At 39.2% G+C, this 22,488-nt stretch overlaps 1 protein-coding gene across 1 annotated transcript in view; it reads right to left on the reverse strand.

The window, feature by feature from the left end:
- BMERB1 (bMERB domain containing 1) overlaps positions 1-22,488 on the reverse strand; it is a 57,208-nt gene that overhangs the window by 10,286 nt on the left and 24,434 nt on the right. The window contains exon 2 of the mRNA XM_075058593.1: positions 17,633-17,756. Coding sequence (XP_074914694.1) covers positions 17,633-17,756 — 124 coding nt within the window. The remainder of the gene's footprint in view (positions 1-17,632; positions 17,757-22,488) is intronic.

Here is a 22,488-nt window from a genome sequence, read left to right on the forward strand (position 1 = left end):
TAGTCATGAAAAAAATAACTGTGCCATATCGTACATACTGCAGCAACAGTTTTTACTAGGGAAAAGAGCAAGGGTGAGAATAACAGGGAGACTGGGAAGGGGCAGCAGAAGCTGATATGTTGCTTGGCACAGCCCAGACTAGGTTTATATTCCACTACCAACTTTCTTTGTGACCTTACTAATAACTTAGTCCTGATACCAAAGATCTGGAAACTGTCATAATTTGGCATCTATCTATTTTGAGGTCTTATGCCTTGGGTGGATGTCTTCCGTGGTTGATGTGAGTGCTTCAAATCCTTGATGTGTGCAGAAAGTCCGTTAATGTTAATACACAAAAGATAGCTTAAAATTATCTATAACATTAGCAGAAACTGTACCCTTAGTTCTTATTGAAACTGATATCTATCCTGAGAGCTGCTGTACTGAATTATTCCCCTGGAAGCTAGCAAACTTCAGCATTAGCTTCCTGGCAAATGTTTTATTTTATTGTCTCAGTTGTATTGGCAGCCAAAGCTCAGGTGTTGGTTTGGAGGGCTGCACTAGGGGCTTCCATTTTGAAATCGCACCCTGAAGAATATGAAAAAACAGACTTTGTGATTAATTGTACATTCTTCAACTTGCATGTCCCCAACACTATCCTTCCCCACAGATCTCAGACTCTTTGTTTCATAATCCTATGCCTGAAGGGTGGATTGCCTGTTGCCTAAGCACCTGAAGGTAGCTGAAGTGCTATCAGAAGAACATGGGTTGTCACAGTGGTATTTCAAGAGAGGAGACCCAAGAGATTAGCGTGTGTTGATGTGAGACCAAGCACACAAAGGATAATGCAGTCAAATTACTGAATTAAGTGAGGAGTGGAAAAAATAGGTGTTTCTGGCACAAATAAGATTTTAATCACAACCCAAGAGCTTTTATGCTCCCTGCTGCTCCTGCATGGAATGCAGGTCTCCACAGGGAGCTGTCCTTCAGCTGTTTTGCTCATGTTATTAAAACATGTTGATCCTTTTCTTATTTGCTGCTTTGGTTAACTCCATCTTGCCTGTTCTGCTACTTTCATTGTGCTGTGACTCCTGCTGCCCTTTTACTTCCCTCTTCCCAAAATATGACAGTGAAATACCTCTGTAATAATCTTTATTGCTGACCTCTTTTCCTTGTTTAGGTGCCACTGTCACCTCTTCTGAGGATCTGCTCTCCCACCATACATCTGTCTTGTAAGGCTTGCTTTTATTGGGAACATAAGCATGCTAGCCTCAGGGCTAGTCTGTGGTTCACTGCTGGATGTGTTCAGAAAACTTGGAGGCAGAGCTATTTATACTGATGATTATTCTTACTTGGGCTCCCCATATTATTCATGCTGATCACAAGCAAAGCCTGTTTTACTCTTGAGATCCATCATGCTAAGTGGTACTGAAATTACTTTTATCAATTAACAATCTTAAACACTATCCCCCCAGGAGCATCAATATTCAAAATGTGCTGGGATATGAGCAAGCCTCACAGCTCCTTATCCAGTCAATGTTCAAGCAGTTTGGGTGTCATATTAATGTAATGTGTTAATACATTTGAGGAAAATGACCACAGTTATCAAAGACAGTTTCTTGGTGAGAAACGTTCAATACTGAACTGCTGTATTCAAATGATATCTAGGGGCCAGACCCTTAACTAGTGAAAAGAACAGTGAGTTTCTACAAAAGAAATCTCCATGACACACACAGAAAGGATATTCTTTTTTTCTGTATCAGGTAGTTTGGGCTTCATTCTGGGAAGATCTGAAAGATACTAATTCAAATATTTCGCTGTGTATCAGTTTGGCTCCCTGCCCTCCTCAAGGAACTCCGAAAAGCTGATGTCACTGCTTTTCTCTCAGGTTTTTCAGGAATTTAAAATATCATTGGCAGTATGTTCCAAGTGAGCGAGATCATTGATGTTCAGTAGTCCTTACAGCCCCTACACTCAATTTGTGGCAAAGGTACTGGCCTCAACTGTAGTTGCAATTCTTCTCATTATTTTGGTTCTTTTTTAATCTGACTGCAGAGCATATAGCTAGCACTCTCCATATATATATATTCTTAGCATCTCTTTCCTAAGATCTAAATTTTTCTCCTGCCTTGTAACTTACAGGAGAGAAGTAAATACGTGGCCAAGCACTTAAGGGCTGCAACAGCTCTGTGACAATCTGAATTCCAAAAGTCGTAAGCCAGATGACCTCTCTGGGATCCCAGCTCTGTAGGCTAGTGCATTTTTATGATGGACAAAGACTAAACCCACCATCTGTACCAATTCCCCTCAAGCACATGGAACATCTTTCCTCCCATCTGTGTCAAACAGCCTTTGTGTTTCATCCACTCCATGGTGCTGATTAGGAAAAAAAATAAAAAGATACGGTTAAATGACTAAAGGAGGGCTATGAGACATATTCATGAAAACCATGTGAAGGCTTCATTCATCTGATTTAATGAAAGCAGGAGGTATAGTTGCTTATAAGTATAAAGCACATCACACATTTTGCTAGCAAATAATACTGAATGTAGGGCTACAGTTGCTGTCCTGGGCAAGAATCACCTTGTTGCCCTCAAAGAAAATAGAAGAGGAGGAATTCCTGGGAAAGCAAGCTCTTTGGAAGGACATTCACTCTGTACTAGTACTATGAACCTTCCTCTCCTTTTCCCTCTTATGCTCTGGTTCTTGGACATGAGCAGTTACAGAAGGCCCAGGAGAAGTTAATGCTGCTTCTGAAAAAAAAAAAATCAAATCCCAGTGGATTTCTCATTTGAAAACTGGATAGTCAGCAACGTTTGACTGACAGCATATTTGTATTACTGTCAGACCTCTTTAGGAAGTAAAAAGAGCTTTTAGGAATCTTAAAGAAAGCTGGAATCTGCAGAGTAAAGAAAACAAAACTCTTTTGGGTCCCTTAACCTTCTACAGAGAAGCTGGAGAAACACACTGAGCCTAATTCCGCAGCGCTTTCTCTTCTATGTTGTAAGTCAAATCTATCGGAGTGCAAGATGGGCAAGAGAAGAAGTTACACAGACTATTGTCCAGCTTATTTAAGAGACTGTTATGCTCCCTGTGCACCTGCTGCTTTTCTCAAAGGAGAGCAGCACAGTGAGGTTCTTGGTCTGTGCAGAAGGCAATGGCTTTTTCTCTATAGATACAGCATGGCATAGGGTACTAAAATGATATCCTCCAGGACTGTTTATCTGCCAAGCTGCTTGAGACATTTGCATAAAATTTGCAATATACAAACAACCTTTGCTGAAGTCTCTGTTCTCTGGAATAGATAGTACATTCTTTCCAGTCCCTGTGAAATTGTTTTTGAAGTTGTAGAAAAAACATCAGTAAAGCAAACAGCAGTTACAATATGTCAGTCTTCCCCCCAGAGCTGAGCTTTAAATGTCTGCCCAGCAATCTTAAACACATGAGTTATGAGTATGATAAAACATTTCTGTTACTAAGAGCCCAAATCCATTCCTGGAGTAACCACAGTAGTATTGAACTAGGGATTAATTCTCAGTGTGCTTTCATGTATTCCTGACACACTGCCTGCAATTCTTCTTTTCTGTTTCTTGATGGCTTATTGCAAGAAACCCTCTGTATGCTTGGAGATATCACATGAGCATGTATTATTCTTTTCTCTCTTGGTATTTCAAGCTGTATCTTCAAAACCTAAAAGTAGACTCTCTGTCCAAAAAAAGATAAAATAGCTCATAATGAATAAACAGCATGAGCAAAAGATTTTCTAAACATGTCTGTCGTGGTTTAACCCCAGCCAGCAACTAAGCACCACACAGCCACTCATTCACTCCCCCCCCACCCCGTGGGATGGGGGAGAAAATCAGGAAAAGAAGTTAAACTTGTGGGTTGAGATAAGAACAGTTTAATAGAACAGAAAAGAAGAAACTTATAATGATAACACTAATAAAATGACAACAGTAATAATAAAAGGATTGGAATGTACAAATGATGCACAGTGCAATTGCTCACCACCCACTGACCGACACCCAGACAGTCCCCGAGCGGTGATTCCCCCCGCTCCCACTCCCCCGTTTTTATACTAGATATGACGTCCTGTGGTATGGAATACCCCGTTGGCCACTTTGTTTCAGGTACCCTGGCTGTGTCCTGTGCCAACCCCTTGTGCCCCTCCAGCTTTCTCGCTGGCTGGGCATGAGAAGCTGAAAAAACCCTTGACTTTAGACTAAACATTACTTAGCAACAACTGAAAACATCAGTGTTATCAACATTCTACTCATTCTGAACTCAAAACATAGCACCATACCAGCTACTAGGAAGACAATTAACTATCCCATCTGAAACCAGGACAAACCTGTCACAAAATGACAGGAAAATAAGTGGGTCGGAAGAGTCTGCAGTAATCTGGCACAGTGACTCAGCCCCAATACGTGTTTCTGTGATCCAGTTACCAGAAGAATGCTCTGAGCGCCGTCATTCCTGTAAGATCCACAAGTGAGGTGACAGCATGAGTCACCTCTGCCGTGCACCATCTGGACTGAGGGGGAGTATGGCAAGAAAACAGAGAGGAGACCTCCCATTCAGCTGTGCCCTGGCAGGTCTTGGAGGCGGTGGAAGTAAATGGCAGACAAGACTTAAACATTCTGTACTGGACCGAAAAGTGTTTTGTTTTGTTTCAAAAGAAATTATTCCGTAACAGCTAAATTATTCTGTCTTCTTTTCAGCTGAGAAAGAAAACTAGGTTCCCTAGTGTAAGACCTAGGTACCATCTAGAGCTGTGGATGGAAAAAATGATAGTAAAAAGCAGATAGTAAAAATCACTAAATGCTTGCCTTAATGGTCAGCCAAAGAAAAGAAGATGGCCATCAAGTTTGTCACATGCTTAAGATTTGAGAGTAAGAGCTATTAATAACAGCTTCATAAGCATCAAATATCTTTTTCATTGATTTCAGGATGAGCAGAGCAGTTCAGTATGTCTAGAGAGCTGCTGCCTTTGCTGAATGACTTTCAAAGCTAGAAATAGATCTGTGCTCCCTCTAGCATCTCTAAGAAGAGGCCTGAGATTCTTTTATTTTGTTTTCTGTTATTGCATTAAAGTGCTTGAAGTTAAAAATGAACGTAGAGTGGTTTTGTTGGTTTCCTTCCCTCTCTTTCCAAGACAGTTTGCAGGCAGTTAGGTTATTTTTATTTCTGTTTTAATATATTCCTGTCCCAGAAGTAAAACGCTTGTAATTATTACAGTTTTTGAAGACTCTGATAGTGCCAGTCTAGGAGATAGCCTAAGAATCAGATGTCATGCTAAGTTACGAGCTGACATGATTACATGTATCTGGAGAAGACCTCAATATAGGGATAAAGAAGATCGTCTCCTTGGTGGTGTCACCAAATGAACATGCTGAACACCAGCCAAGAGCAGCCAGTAGTGGTGGACAAATTTGGGTGACTGAAATAAAGAGCTGTATAGAAATAAGAGAATTGCTACAGACAGAGATGGTAATGTGTTGTCAAGCTGCAGATTCATTAAAATAAGGACTGAGGTGGGGAGGAGGGACATCAGTGGAGGCTGCCTTTGGGGACTGTAGGTGTTTAAGGTCTTGCCAAAACCATGGGGAATCTGGAATGGTGAAAGTGTTCTGGGAATAGAAGAAAACAACAAGTTTATGTATGCCCCTCTTCTACATTTGACTCCATTTTGTCCCTGTCAACTCATCTTAGTTTCTTAAAGCTTCTAATTATAAATCTGTGAAATCACAGGCAACATTTAATGAATATAGCACACATTGTCTGAATCATTATGGTGTGTGTTTATCACCTTGTTATTTAGCTCAGCACCTGGTGCTGCTCAGGCTGGAACACACAGAGCTGGCAATTAAGATAACAGATTGCTGACCAACCTGCTTGGCAGGTCAGGTTACAAATTAAAAGTCCTATGATTAACTATTAAGATAAGTGTGTCTATTTTTTATTGTTAAAAGTGCTCTCTGATGCAGAAACAATGGATAGAAGCACTGTACCACAACTTGCAAAGTAATGTAATTCAGCTGTCGTTTCAGACAATTGAAGATGGCAGGACTTGAAAATCTCAGTCCCTGGAGGTCATATTTAAGGCATATTTCACAGAAACCCAGAACAGTGTCTAAAGCAGCTGCCTGTATTTCATTCTCACTGACACTGTTAAATTCTCTTGAGCTTCGCCATCTCCTCTGCCAGTTATGAAATTTTACTGTCAACTTCAGTAGTAACAAGAGGAGCTTTCCTGGAAGTGCCCCACTGTGGAGGGGAATATTTCTCTACATGGCAAAAAATTACTAAGTTAATTTGTCTAAAAACATACAATAGAGAACTTAGATTTCATTTCAGAAGTATCTAACCCCATTGCAGTAGCATACAGAAGACTGCATATAAAAGCATAGGGCCAACTTATGTGCATCGTTCATTTAAACTGGTCTGGTAGTTTTATTTTTTGTTATTAGAGCAGCAGAAGTAGGAAACTAGGTTTGGTTATGTATTGTCTCTAGCAGAATTGATGATAAATTTCTTTCTTAATTTGCCTCCATCTTTGTCCTTTTCTTATTTTTAAAACCAGAAGAGCAACTGTTTGGTATCAAAGCTGGAAAGAATATAAAGGTACATTGCTAGTCCATTTCAGGACTTTTCAATTCACTGTTGAATCATCACTGATTTATACTCTTCTATTATAGCAGAAGGCAAGTGAGAGAGACCACTGAAATACCACAGGTCAAGAGTTACACATTATTAGAGCATCCTTGCCAGCAGAAAGAGCAACTGTGCAAAAGGGTGGGCCACAGTAACTGTGAGTACTACATATACATGATGTATTATGAATACATTATCATAGATACGTGGTCTCACGGGAGACAATTCATTCTACCATCCAGTCATGCAAACCAGACCACAGGTAGCTAAGAACTGGGAAATCAAAACCAGTTCAGGATTAAAGGTTACATATGGAAATCCAGTGCTAAGTTACTGACCTACTGACCTAAGTCAAAAGATTAAAGATACCCAGAGCTGCTCCCTCTTCTATTAACAGCAGTTTGTGACAACCACAACATAATATTCAGTGTAGAAAATGCTATTTAAAGAAAATTTTCTATTAAATAATTATTTTCCTAGCTGTCCAACAGAGATGATAACAAAAATTCTTCCTTCTACATTTTTTTCTTTTTTAAGACACAAACATCTCAACTACCAGGTACTAAGTCTACAATTCATTAAATACTTTGCTAATGATATGTTTATCATTATACACCACTAAAAAAATGTTTCTTCTTTCTGAGCATTTTAATGTAGCATTTTTATTGCCACACAGTTGAAAGTGTAATGTCATATTTTCCTCTGGGGTTGATTGTTTACTGTCAAACAGGGCAAAGGAGATGGCTCTGCAGAGAGATCAAACTGAACAAAGGCATCTCTTTCTGAGAGCTGATTTGTATTTATACTTTCCACTTAAAGCGCACAGTCCAGATACTTTGCAATTCTGTCCTGAACTCATGTTCCTGAGGCTTCCAGGCTCCCATCTGAAGAGCTGGGAGACCCTCACCAGATCTGGATCTTCCAGGAGTTCCCAGTTCTACAGTGGGCATGCTGACATCCTTGAGGCTCCTAGATCCATGGCAGTCCCCTAGAAATGCTGTCCCTACTCTCAAAAGCCTCAAGCTTTGAGTATCTGACAACTTGCATTACAGAAACCAGGCTGCACCATTTCCCAGCTTGCAGCTCCCTGGTTGTTTCCTCAAGGACTCAGTATTTGCATGTGAGACACAATTGCAATGTGCTTGGGATGGGAAAGGTGAATGGGGACATACAGTCACAGCCACAAATAAATCCTATCTTGCAGAAGAGTGTGTGCCACACCAGGCTATATCAATGGGACAGCCATAGTATCCCTCATAAAGCGGGGCTTGGTATTTTCCTTAATGGTACCTTACCTTATGAAGCCGACAACCTGACATGTATATTTATTGAAAAATATATATCATCACACAACTGCCTCCTTCTCTACAGCATCCCAAAGTGCATCCTATGTTCCTAGAGCAAGATACAATCAGGGAAAAAAAGGAAGGAATTCACAGTAAATTATACTGTATTGTTAAGATTATAGAACTGTGAAGGAGAAAAGATTTATTACTCCTTTTCATGAAAAGACAGATCTTATCAGAAAACACTGACAACAATGACGACTCTATTCATGAAAAAAAATCTGGTTTTGTTGGTGTTATTTCTTTGCACTATAGGAACAGCTAGGTGCTGAACTCAGAGAAAAGTACTAGATGCTGTACATCTAAGTAAACAGTCCTAAGAGAATTCCATGCTTAACCTTAGAAGAGAGAAAATAGATAATATACAGTACAAAAAGTAGCAGAGAAAGAATCAAAACTAGCAAAGAAAGCAAAAGTCAGAACACCTGCTTAGCAATATATAACCAGCAAGTTACCACTGCTATTCACACCTTTGACAGCCTGTTTATCTCTTTACATTCTCCCTCCCTCTCACCCTTACTGAGGGTGATGCTCAGTGTGTGTCACTGTGGCCACACGTGGCATGAAGCCACTGAGAAGTCACAGTTGATGCTACATTAGTGAGTCACTAGAAACAGAGATAAAGTACTTGGTTGAAAAAGTAATTAAAATTTGAAATGAACTTTGTTCATACAAAGACAGCAATCATTGCTGCCTTTTCTCACTTCAGAATGGCAACACTCCACATAAGCAGGCTTTGTACTACAGTATTACTTCTCGAGTTTAGCCAGTAATGAGAGACTGTTTCATGTTCCCACTTTGTGCGAGTCTACTACATTTTTTGCACTCATTCTAAATTAAAACATAGGATTTCAAAGTTGGTTTATTGAAGGTTATCATCACCAAAGGAATTAACTTCTCACTTTGTCCGTTCTTGTGTAGCTTGATATTGCTTCACTTTGCAGTGGTTGCATAAAGCTGGGCAATCAGCAGACATAGCTTTTTGTACTTTAAAATACCAATGTGCTGTGCATACTACAAAAGACATAAGGGCGAGAATCCTATTGGACCTCTGTTGATGTGTTATTGTTATTAGAAGGAATATGGACTATAAATTTTTCTCCATGATGAATTTCCCCTAAACTGGAGATTCTACCGTTATGTCCAATACCCTATAGAATGACCATTACTGACTATCCCACCTCTACTACTACTAGCAATGAGTACATCAACGTCACAGCAGCAAAAGAGAGTTTTATGGGTTTTTTTGCAAAGTGGGAAAAGGATAAAGGTTAAAAAGGCAGGTAAAGAAAAAGTAAGCCTGATTGGAAGCAAGAAAAAAAAACCAAAACAAGGATTAATTATATACTCTGGACAGCTAATGAAGCTGTGGGACTGCTAGTATGAGTTTATTACCAGGGCAAAATCAAGTTGCAGCAAACTTATCTACATAAAAGGTAGTTGTTCCTGGGATTACAAGTAAGCAAACATAATAGTGTAAAATGGTCTACAAACCTGAATGGGTCTATAGAGAATTTGGATGATGTAGATATTATGAGCACTCTGGAGAAGAGGGAGTCATCTAATAGCGTGTAGTGAGAGTTTACAAAGACAATGACCAATTTTAACTATGCTAAGTCAATGCGGAGGTGAATTTGGCTTTGTCGCAGTATTAGTTTAGCAGTGTAATAACCACACAGACATTAAGCAAATATTCTACATTTTTACAGATAAAACAAGTTTAATGAGGTAAGTAAAACTGTTTTAAATAATTGCCTAAAGCAACCTAATAGGGCTTACTATTTAATATCTTATGTTCCCTGTACATTAAAAAATTGCTATTCAGTATCACCTACATGCTAGAAATAACCACTCCCAAGACAGCTATCACAGGTGGAAGCAATTTTCACAGTTTTAGTTCAAGGTCATCCAATATAGCTTGGCTTCAAGTTTTGCTTTCCATCTGCAGTATCAGGCACTGGCAGATTTCCCAAGGAGCATGTTTCATGATGACAGTGAATGCTATTTTGTAAGAACTCCATGCCTTTTCTATTCACAGGCATAGGCAGTAACTGTGGATGATAAGATCCCACCTATACTATTAATATTTACTGGGTCAGAATATGCTAATACATTTAAAAATCCATGAATCTTGCACTACAAATTATTTTGAGGTTCAGTTTTAATCTGTTCCTGTACAATATAGAGGTCTGAGGTTTTGCTGCCTGTCTCCTCTGTAAACCAAAGTGAGCTAACACATGCATTACCCATTTTTATAATCGTGTCTTTCAGCACGGTATATGTCCATGCCCCCCAGTGATATGAATCCTAAACTGCTTCTGAAGCCACACACAAGTATCTATAGCAGTAACACATTAAATGTGCAATGAAGAGGATGCTGCCTGAGCAGCTCCCTCGGCTTTTGGGCCTATTATCTCACCAGGAAAGAAAAGAAGGAAGTGGGACAGGATAATTAGAAAGGGAGAGAGTGTGTGCATGTTCTGAAGTGGTATGTTTGCTTTTCTTAACAGCAAAGACAGATTGAAAATTTACAGTTTGACCCAAGCGCTTTTTATAGAGAATATTTTAAGAAATGAGCTGAGAGAAGTCTGAGAAGCGAATGAGGGGGAATGCTGGCTAGCTATAAACTGATGCTTTTCCGTACATACTGTCTCCTTCATATCAATACATGCTGAGTCCTCAGCTTTTCTGAAAATAAACTCAGAAGAGCTGGAGATAGCATATGATGGCTTTAAGCTATGTTTTCATTTCCTGGGCTGGCTGGAGATGGTCACAACAGCTCCTGGCATAATTTTTTAGAATTTCACAGTATCGGTAGCACAAAAGGAGAGATGCTACAAACAGCCACAATTGCCACGCAACCTTGACATAACCTGAGGAGGTCCATCGTGGGTACTAAGTGAGGCAGGGTCTTGAGACAAAAATAGAATTTGATAATATAATTACAGAGCAAATCACAGTGTATCTGTTCTGCTGTGACTATGGTTGCCTCAGCTAAAATGTGATTGCACAATATAAACTGTGGCATTACCTAATTGAGGAAGGCTTGATTTTATAATCTGAAAATTGGTTTCATGTAAACTTTAGGTAATTCTTCATAGCAAGCAGGTATTCAGCTGGAAATAGTACGGACTTCCTGGATATGAAGAGTACAGCTGTCTTCGGCTGCCCTCCTTTTCCTTTTAAAGGAGGAAATAACAGCATAGAGCAAAGCAAAGGACAGGCTTGCAAAGGCTGATACCTGACTTGCAATTTGCACCAGGGTCTGAGAAACATCACAACCTGTTAAGCGATTGCTTCAGCTGATTTTGCTTTCTTTATTTCTTTGTATTGATAAAAAGAAAAACAAGCATTATCAGAAAGCTGGCATCTTTTAAAGCATACACTACAAGATGAACTATTTCACTGTGGTATATAGCATGTAATCTGTTAAATAAATAAGAGTTCAGCCACTTCCCTTGGTTTTCAAATAAAAAAATTTCAGGGGACAGGCTGAACATGCTGTCACACATCTGATTTTATTGAGCTTCACTCAGCAAAATTAAAAAGCTGTGTTTTGCAATAAAGAAGCCTCACACATTTGAAACCGAGATGTCAACTGGAGTTTCCTGTACTGTATGTTTTTGTTTCACTTCAGAGTTCCACAAAGTTACACTGTTTAAATATATCTTTAAGTGCTTTAGTTTTAATTACTGAAATGAGGTCTCACATTATGTCTAATACACCAGTAAGGAATTTCCACTTCTGTTTGCAAGGCAGAGACGAAAGAGCATAAAAAGGACTACAAAGCAGTACAAAAGAGAGAAAAATCACATGTATTGAAACTGTACGGTTATTTGTGGTCTTCACTTAAAAATTTTTGGTATTTCATTTTTAAACAGGGTAAATCCTCTTTCCACTGTTCTCACTGAATGTTCACTTTTCCTGTATTTTGGGGAATTTTTTCTCTAACACAGTGATAGGCAGACTACATTTGTCTAAGAGAAAACAAAGGTATTCCCTTTCAACAGTAAATTATTGGTCCGTCACTAAAAAACAGTATGTATTGCTCTGTGGGGCTGTGGACAGTACATGATTTGTGAGCCTGGTATACAGATGCGGACAAATTGCAACATCTTCTTAAAGACATCTTCTGAATTTTAAAATAATTTTGATGGATATTAGTACATATCTGCCTTGTCCACCAGTCAGGAATTATGCAATTTCTGGAAGCTGTTAGTAGATGTCTGCCAGACAGTTTAATTTTCAGAGCCGTGCCCTGTGAACTGCACCAAGTTCAGATTTGGACCAGGGTAGGTGGCCTTTTTGGGTGCTGTACTTGGGGTGATTTGAGCAGTGAGTGTTTTTATTGAAGGACAGGTGGAGGACACATGCATTTAACAACCGTGCATCCAAATATCCCCTGGTTTTCACGAAGGCCTCCTGTGACAGACTCGCCAGAGCTCTGTTGTGTCCTATTGGAGCCAGGAGTACTGGAGGTGGCTGCTAGAAAAACGTAAGTTTTTGAGGGCCTTAGCTGGCAGCCCATGGCCCTCTATGCCACACAGCCCAGCAGACAATAAGGGGAGGGCACAGAGTTTGTGAGGATGGAAAAAATTCCTCAAAGCTGTTGCGAGAGGAAGGTGGGTGTCAGGGGAAAGGTCACTGCAGTGGCCCCACAGAGAGGGCAGCCATTTTGTGTTGTGTGGTTGTGGTGCCACAGAATGGTGGCCATTTTGTCTTATGTGGCCACAGAGCTCACTTCACCTGAGAGGGCAAGCAGTTAGCACTGCCTTGCATGCCTCTGCAGTGGAAGGGGCCCTATGAAGGACTCCCTCTAAACTTTAAAAATAAAGTGTGCCCCTTATTAAAGGAATTTTTGCTGCCCTTTCTCTTCTTTAACCAGAATCATAAACCAGCAGGCAGGTGAGGTCTCTTACCTGGTGACTGACTTCAGTATCACATGAATTACTGGGTGTCCAAATCTATTTCTAAAGGTGGAAAATTTCTTCCTGAGGAGATTAACCTGTCGATGGCCCAGACCAAAGATCTTGAGTAATTTTAATATCCAGTATAGCACAAAGCAACTTGCTTATTCACAGTGTGACTGTTGCAAAGATGTGGGGGGAAATTCATAAACTAAAAAACCAAGCTTTGATGTTTTAACTCAGTACTTAATCACAGAACTGTATGTGAAATTTGTTCAAATATAATTGAAATTTTCCTCACTTTAATTTTGAAAACTGAAAATCTGGGTCTGTTGAACTAATAGTATGTTTAATAGACATAGGCTAACAGATGAGACACAGAGGCTGCTTGGATATGTATGAGAAAAAAAACCCCACATATAGTTTTATATGGTTTTTGAACACTACTCTGTACCACTTTTTAAGTCTAATACTATTAAGTCCTTTCATTTTTTTATTTTAATCCCACTGCCTGATTCTTAAATACATTAGGACTTACTTTCAAATAATAATGATGATTACGTATCTGGCTTTTATTTCTTCACCATCTCACTCTTTCTTTCACCCCTACAGGGTGACTCTTCTAAAGCTTTTAGTGATGATGAACTGTTCACTAAAGATTTTATTTAGATACTGAAGTATTACCAACTGTGAGTACTGCAATGTAACATTTGTATAGTGACGTAGGAGCAACATACTTAATTTTATCCCTTTTGCTGTCCTACAGACTTCATCGTTGGTGTTACTTTATTCAGTGGGGAGAGGGAACATGGACCTCATAGTATTACAATGGTAAAAATAAGGCCTCGATGCCTTAATTTTCAAATCAGGAAAGCTGTCGAGTCCATGTTGCTTGAAAAGACACACATGCTATATAGATTACAGCTGAGGAGCTACCTGAAAGAATATTATATTATTGATGATCTCCCATACCAGCAGGTAAAGTTTTTACTGGTTCATGCACTGAAGTGTGCAAAATGCAAACCAACTCCAGGTTGGAGTGCAAACCAACTAAGCATCCAGACTTTGCTAGGGGTTTTTTTTAGTTGGGTTTGGTTTTTGGTTTTAGTTGTGTTTGGTTTTTTTGTACTGGCTGATATGCTAACCTGGAGCAGTTCTTCACCAAATGCCCTTATTTTATGGCTACTGCATTTGTTTGGGCAAAATGTTGACATAATACTTAAAGACTGTTGACATAATACTTAAAGACAACATGTGTTGTTGCAGAGCTGTTTCAGACATCAGTGAGTTTTATTATTATCCCACCTTGATCTTCTTTGTGCATCTTCTTCAAGGAAAGCAGTAATTTCAATTAGCAGTCTTGGAGCAAGTTCCTTCCATGGATTAAACCTGCATCGCTCTGACAGGCGAAGAGCTTGCTCTGAATCAGCAACAGGTCTAGCTTGCAGCATTTTGTTTTCTTATTTTTAAGTGTGAATATTGTTAAAATACAGTGTCTGTGCTGTGAAGAGTTGTGGTAGTTGCTGGTGTGTGTAAGTAAAGCTGACAGGCTGTATGCCTCTTAACATGAAGGAGCTATGGCCACCATTAGGGCTGGTGATACACTCAAGAGCACAAGCCCTCTAGCTTATTTACTTTATTTTTATAATTTTTAAAGCACAGCTACAATGTACTTTGTCCTAGCTTTAGGATCTGGCTACATGTGAATAAAAAAATCAGTCATACAGACAGACAGTGAGAGGAATAAACCATTAGTTTTAAAAACGTAGCTAGAAATGTAAGCTGTGGCTGGATGTGTAAGTGATATGGAATGATTTCATTGTGTTCATGCTTTTATAAGAACTTATAAAAGCCCAATTTAACTCAAGAGAATTTCTACTCTGTTGCTAACAACATGAGGGGAAAAAAAAGAATACAAACCTACTACACATTTTCTCCATTACTAGATGTATATTTTATCCTTTCGTTATAATTGAACGAAAAGCTAAAGCAGGTACAAGAACTGAAGAGATCTGTTTCTCATTAAAGCTGGTCTTGAACTCGGTGGTCTGAGCATAGGTGTAGTACTGCTAGTTAGCAGCCACATGTTCGAAGTCGAGTCTGCCTTACACCTGCCTGAGAGAGCTCAGTTTCATGCAGTTGGTTGTATAGGTCATTCACAGGGGAATCTAGTCCTGTCAGAAGAAAACAATTACTAAAATTCATGACCTATATATAGACTTCTGGTCTTGGGACACTGGCAGTATGTTACTTCAGGAAACAACTGAAAAAAATTAAATATGGCCACGTACAAAGTCTTCCACGATATGTCCATGAATTAGAGTTTATGTAATTTGCTTAGTTAAACAGATACAAAACTTGAACCACTGAGGTAACAGTGAGTTGTGCTGTTAATCTCAGCAAGAGGTCATTAAAAGACATTTGTCATTAAAAGACATTCGTCATTGAAAACAAATGCAACTAAGCCACTCTGTCAGTGTAAACTATCCAGAATGAAAGGTAGTAAAGAACAGGTGCTGCTATATTACTTGGGCATCAGTAGCAACATGATTCTCACTTCTCAGGAATAAAATGTAAAAACATTTTAAAAAATGAGATAAAGTCAAATAGACAATTTTTTGGACTCCTAAAAGCTATTAAGGGAAGCATGTTCTAATTCTGGAGGCCTTTGTGAGTGAGAGAGGCTGCTTTTTCTTTCACATTTGATGAGCCAGTATGAAGAACTTGCCTGTTGCAAATGGGCTTAGAAAGATGGAAAGCCAACACAGGGCTTGAAATATCATGATCAGTGCAGTCTTCATTTGCAAGTATAGTCCCAGTGCAGAGACAGATGCTATCTCACCATTTCATTCAGTGGTGTTAACAAACTGAATTTAACTGCCTCAAGGATTAATGAGCAGCTTCAGAATATTCTGCCACAGAGAAAGGAACAGTCGGGCTAGAAAGCTGTGTGCATATCCCTGGAAAAGTGGTCATCTTGGCTCGCTGCTGCTGAAGGAATGAAAGGGTCTGTGGCAGTGGCACAGACCTCAGTCCCTCTTGCTGAACAGTGGCAGCAGCAACAAGCTTGGCTTTCCATGACTTAGAAAAGACAAAAGAGTGGGGCCATCTCTAGCAGTTGCTGCCTCTGTCACCTGCCTGCTTTGCTAATACCTAGGGCCAAATCTAGTGGAGACTTTGATGCTCAGAAGAGCTTTCCTCACTTAGCCAGTGAACGGCTGAGGAGTGCTCTTGGGTAGCTCTAGGCAGAGTATATTTGGACAGCATCTAATGCAGGAAGAGTACTGTTGCACAGTATGAATGTCAGTTATATTCCCTTTTCAATAAGCAAGCTCCTCTATGTTAAATTCCTTACTCAAACACGTGCTAGGCAATACAGAGTAAAGTGTGTGATGAGTGTGAGCATGGGGGAAATGAAAAGAACAGACTAGATACAAGAACAAACAGAACAAGTGAATAACATGCAAAACAATGACAAGTAGATACCTGCTATGGCTCTCATTCACTGGGACAGTTTATTTCAGTGCTTTGTTTGACATAGAAAATGTCAAGAGAAGTGCAGACTTCTTCCAGATTAAATTTATGTACAAGCCAATAAACTAGCAGTTATTTGACTACCAGGAGCAGGTGTGACAAAACCTTTCCTGTTTACTTTGTTTGTACCACTACAGCATTATTAAAGGTCAGTGTCACTATTACCAGTCCTTACTTCCAAAGGTGTCTAAGCAGTGATTCGCAGCTGAAGTCTTCCAGGATAATACTCCAAGACAGATGTCTGTACTGTTTGAGAATGAGGCTTTCAACTTCTGGCAGTGCAAGTCAGGGCACTGAAATTAACCTCCAGGTGTAAGGGTTAAAGTACTAGTCCTACCTCTGTACTTTAAAGGAAGAAGAGAGCAAGAGAGTTTTTTCGGACTACTGTAGCTTCATTAATGCCAAGGGTCTAGGTTCAACAGATTTTAGATCTACTGAGGTTCTTGGCCTGCCAGCAAAGGCGTTGGCTTCTGACCTCAGGTACTTACAGACAGATGGGACTTCAAAATAATATACTCCTTATTAGTAAGTCCTGGTCTTGTAAATTCAGTGATTTAGGAATATGAACCCTATTGACTTCATAATCAGAACTGGATTAATTTTGATTAACCTTCAGTGAGGCTCCTATGCCTGACCCTTTTGGCAGTTTTGAAAAATCTCTCTTGGAGTATTGCTATTTATTTTGATACAAAAAGTGTTTTGTTTTCATAATTTAATGGCTTCCATTTAACAAATGTCAAATCCTGGCTGCTATTAGTCCAACACAGTGTGCTCTCTTGTGACATGAACTGTCTGAGACCACTAATGAAGTGAGGAATAAAGCCTGAATTAGGTTAGACTGTAGAAGCTCCAAATCCCCTACCTGTTGATATTTTCTTCAGACAAATATCCTTCCCACAAAGGACTGAAGCCAGGTATAAAAATACGCTCTGTCGACACGTACTTTGCTAAAGTTTCCTTTTGTAAGTAATAGATCCCTTTTATGTCTTCTGCAAATCATACTGAATAAAAAAGGTGCTGAATTAAAAAGGTAATTTCCTTTGCAACTACAAAAATTATTTCCCAATGGCATTTTGCAAGCATTCACCTAACTGGGATGCTCTTTATCTTTCTTCCTTTTAAAATGTCAAGCAGACAAAAGTCTTCTAAATAGCATTCTTTCCTGTTTTGATTAATTTTGCATAGTGTTTTCCCAGAAGTATTGATACTTACATAAACCTGAGTTCTGATTCTCTTCTGACTAAGACTTCCCGAAGTCTCTGGATCTTTGCCATCTCAAGCTCAATTTCCTCAGGCATCATTGTTGTTTCAGCCATTGAAATGATGTCAAGTTGATCTGTGTGTGAAAGCAGAGAAAATGAATTAAGCTAGTCAAACTGCCTTAATGGATTTTTTGAGGAATGTAAATTTAATCACAGAGCTATCTGACTATGGAGTAATTAATGCAAGTAGTAAAGAATATTCTAGCTGAATGCTACGTTGACTGGTTTCTCTACTTTTTTGCTTATTACTTTCAAAGTAACCATTCTGAAGTGAAAGAGTCCCTAAACCAAAGTGACATTCATTTTGTTAGTCAGAATCTATCATACCTCTAAGGAATCCCAACTCAGTAGGTTACTATAGCTACTGTTCCTTAACTGATAAACTACAAACTTTGAAAGAACAGCCATAGACTGCTACAAAACTCACTCAAAGCAATTACTTGCAACTCTGAAGAGTCCTATCTTGGCACAAGGGCAGGCAATGTGAACTGATGAAGGTTCCCCATCTTTAATTCTCATAACTCTTCATGCCATTCCACCATCTTAGACTGACTAACAGCTAAAGCCCAGGCCCACTAGAAAGGAGCCAAAGATGTGATTAAAAATCACGTAGGGCCTAACCCTTCGAGGGGCTGAGTGTTTCTCACTAGGGCATTGAAATCAGTTAAGGAGACAAACAGCACTTCAGCACTTTGTAATAATTAGCTGGCAACTGGTAAGGCCAGGGTCCTTCTGTGATTATTTCTCTATAATTGATGTATAACCTCTTCTAATCGAGAGAGAAACAGGGCTATGAACTGTGTTCACTGAAGGTAGAAGGAACCAATTTATAGAAGGTGGGTTTGGGAAGGAGCAACTTAGCCTCTGGAAAACCTTATTCCAAGGGTTCACCATACTTGGCCTTCATTTTGAACAAGAATTTAGAGGCTGAATAATAGAGTGCATGCATGTTGTGGTACCCAAATGGAGACATATTCCTGAAAGCAAGCCTGTTTCACCTGTATTGGTTTAAAAAAGAAAAATGAAGAGGTCAAAATGTACTCAGCATGATTATGCAGAAAACAGGAGACAAAAAGCATCAGAAAAAAAGCTGTTCAATTAATTAAGAGGAGACATTCAAAAGTCCCTCATGACAGACTAAGCACAAACAGCTAAGAAGAACTTCTGACAAAAACTTGGAGTAGGAATGAAACTACAAAATCTCAGCATAGCCCCTGCATGAGCTTAGTTCATAAAGACCTGTTCTCCCAAAATTTAAGCAAAGTGAAGAAATTCTATAGGATATAAAGAAAACATATTTTCTTTTTATATAAAAATATATAACATATATATCCTGCTAGTATTGTCTGCAAGTTTTGGCTTCACTTCATAATGAAGGAAATGGGCAAATAATTTTTTTTTTTTTTTTTTGAGATAACAAGATCTTGAGGAAAAAAGTGACACAGATTTCGAAATGGCTCTCATGAGAGAACAGCCATTTCTCAGTAGTTGTTTTTAAAACTCAAATTGCAAAACTGGTTGGTAAAGTAAGGCTATCTGGTGTGTCTGAACATACAACTGCTGCCTGTGGAAGACGGATTTTCCTGTTAGAAATCATTGTGTTTGTTGGGGTATATTTAGTTGAGGTATAGCCTAGATGTCTTAAGAAGTGTTGTTCCAGCTCTGCAGGCTAGCTTCACAGTGTAAAGCACATGAGTCTTTTGAAATCCCAGCCACTAACTTAGATGTTGAAATAGAACCTAAAAACCTTGGAAATTCTAGATCTGTTTGAGGAAGGTTGAACACCACTGAAAATGCCTTAGGGACTGTATCCAGCCCCACCCCTTCTGTCCCCTCACACCCTTATCTGCATGTGTGGGAATGAAGAACCATAGCAAAGTCTTGAACTTAGTAGCAGAGTATCTAACATGCTATGCTACCACTAACAGATGGGGAGAATTATAATTCAATATTCACTATGTGTTTATCAGACATCAGTCAAAAGAAACTAGAACAAAGACTCTGTAAGTATAGTTTTGCCTCTTGTTGCTTTTCAGGATTGTGGAGTTATTTTAACTGCTTGCAGCATAATAGGCTTTGGTGCAAATTTATTTTCCAAAATTACTAATCAGGAGATAGGAATTTATCCTGATGCTACCATGAATTAAAGCCAATAATACTGGTAATTAGAAAGATAAGCCACAAATATATTACATATACATACATATTTTAAAAATAGTTCTCAAGAGCTCAGAAAACAGGAAAAAAAAAAGTTACTGTCTTATTTCCAGCCTGCAACTCTAGCTGTAAATGCCCCAGTGTTACCCCTTAGATCAAGTCAGCTATCATACTGTGATTTCAATAATTCAGGAGGGGAATCATGAAAAAGCCTTATGCCTTGAGTATGTGCTTAAAGCCAACACAAGAATTAGTGTGACAAGCAGTAGTCTAGTCTGACCTCTTGCAGAACAGTCACAGATTCTCCTTCACATCCCACTCAACGTGTGCTTGAACCAGAGAAAATATTTTTGAAAGCTATCCAAAATTATGCAATGTTTTCAGAAGAATAAAAAATGTAAGCAAGGCACCACAAGTTTGAAAGTGGAGGGAGATAAATATAGAAACCATAAGATATTAGTTCACAACTTGCCTGCAAACTTAGAGATGTAGCCAGAATAATACAGAGAGATAAGGAGTGGTTTAGTTTATCTTCATAGCAGTACATGTGCTGTGAACATACTGTAAGGTGATTAATTCTCATGGAGATCTCGAACTGGAAGGAGTATTGGCAAGAGCTGGATTAAGGGAACTTTAAGAGGAAAAACCAGACTGGGCAGTTGAAAAGGGAAAAAGTTTGAAGGTGACGATATAGAGAACCGAGTATGGACACACTGTGGTGATGGAAGAGATTAAGACCCAATTCTAGAGGGGTAGGTATGGTCTTCCAAGGAGCAGGAACTGAAGTCAATCCATACTTCATGCATGTTCACGTGTGCACTATTAAGGAACAATTAACTTTTTGCACTGAATCTCCAGCTTTTCTAAACCTCTATTCCTAACAGGTAAAGACTAAGTGAGCTCCTTTGGCAGCTGCCAATGCCCTTTATATAGGTGAGTCCATAGGTCTCATAAACCCAACACAGCGTATTATACCACCCACTTTGGCCCCCTCTGAAGAGTATGCATTTTTAAGGCAGGCTCTGAGGGAAAAGGCACAATTAGAACACCATATTTCCCAGAAATCCTGAAATAGTAGAGCACAGGTGTGAGGACACTCTGGAAATACAAGCTGCTGAAGAGGCCACAGGTCAGGATTCTTACCTCACACCTTCACCATTGTGATCCTCACAAATCACCAACCTGTTTGTGTCTGAACTTCTCTTCTAATATTGTGGATAACTGTTTGGCCTACCTGGCAGCAGCTATGCTGAAGGATAATTAATTATTTTTCATAAAATGGTTTGAGCTCCTGGGATGTAAACCACTTGGGAAAGAATATGTTAATGTTATTAAGCCTTTGAGTAAAGCTCTAGCTCTGTGCCAGTGATGAATGACACCTCTAGTGCTTTGAGACATGACTCTGAACAGCTTCACACAGAAGTCTCTTACCTTTTCATAAAAGAAAGAAGAAACATTTCATTTTATTTAAAGCAGGCATGCATTAGTCAACTATTTTTTAGCATATATTGTTACTAAGCTCTGGTTCTGGTAACGAGCCAAAATTCCTAAAGCAAAAGTGGAGACAACACTGAGATTAGTCACAGCCAGTGACAGAATGAAACTATTTTGTCTGCTCTGCATTCTCCAGGATAATTTTCAGTGACAAAGAAACAAGTAAAATATTATTACTACATGCGCAAAAAGATATTAGCATGAAAATAATTACTATATAGAAATAAAATTATCAAGCTATTACATATGAGAGAGACTGAAGAGGTAAACCTGAAGCTATTTATGCATACTTTTGCTTCAATTTAAATGCAGACTAGTATAGTTAAACTGGGTATTAACTTGGTCACATTTCATTCTTAGTGTGCCAGCCAGAAATGGAACACTGGCCACCTGTGATGAAAAGCAACAAAAAAATAAAATGCCTATTACGTGAATAAGTGCAAAGAAAACTTTAAAAGAAGCCTGAAGTGATACAATGAGAAATGGGAAACTGCGTTACACTTGGTGTCAATAGTTTCAGACAAATTGGTAAGGAATGCTGTAAGGAAAAAGTAACTGTCAGCAAAAATCCTGCTGCTGTCACTCGATGCAAGCATATTGTTCACTGAGAAGCTCATTGTGCTCTACAGCCATTAGCTGGTTGAATTCTAATTTGGGGGTTTTGTTATCATCATCTTTGTAAAAGACAGAGGCATGGAGAAGGTGAGGTGTATCAGTAACACAAAGGGTCCCAAACCTATGCTGTAGGAACCCAAACTATGTCATTCTTATTCTGGTGGTATCCACATATTGCACAGCAATCAGACCTCTGCTCCATGGACACCTAAAGCAGTATGCAGGCAATTTGCAGTCTAGAGGCAGTAAGAGCTGAGTGACGAGTTGCTTATGGATACACAGCAAGTCTGTGGCAGAGCCAGTACAAGGTCTGCTGGATCATGGTGTATCTTCAGGACATTGTTTATTCTTTTTTTGGCTTGTGAATCTGTTGCTGTCAGAAACTATCAGTCAGTCAGCCTTGAAGAGTCATCTCAAGTCATTTAGCAACAGAAGAGCTCCAGCATAGGTAAGGGTAATGGCCCAGCTACTCTGCCACTTCATCTTAAATGAGACTCTGTGTTTGTTCAATCAATGACTGCTGAGAGCTCTTTAAAGGAC

This window comes from Buteo buteo, chromosome 27 (assembly GCF_964188355.1).
Source record: "Buteo buteo chromosome 27, bButBut1.hap1.1, whole genome shotgun sequence".
Lineage (NCBI taxonomy): Eukaryota > Metazoa > Chordata > Aves > Accipitriformes > Accipitridae > Buteo > Buteo buteo.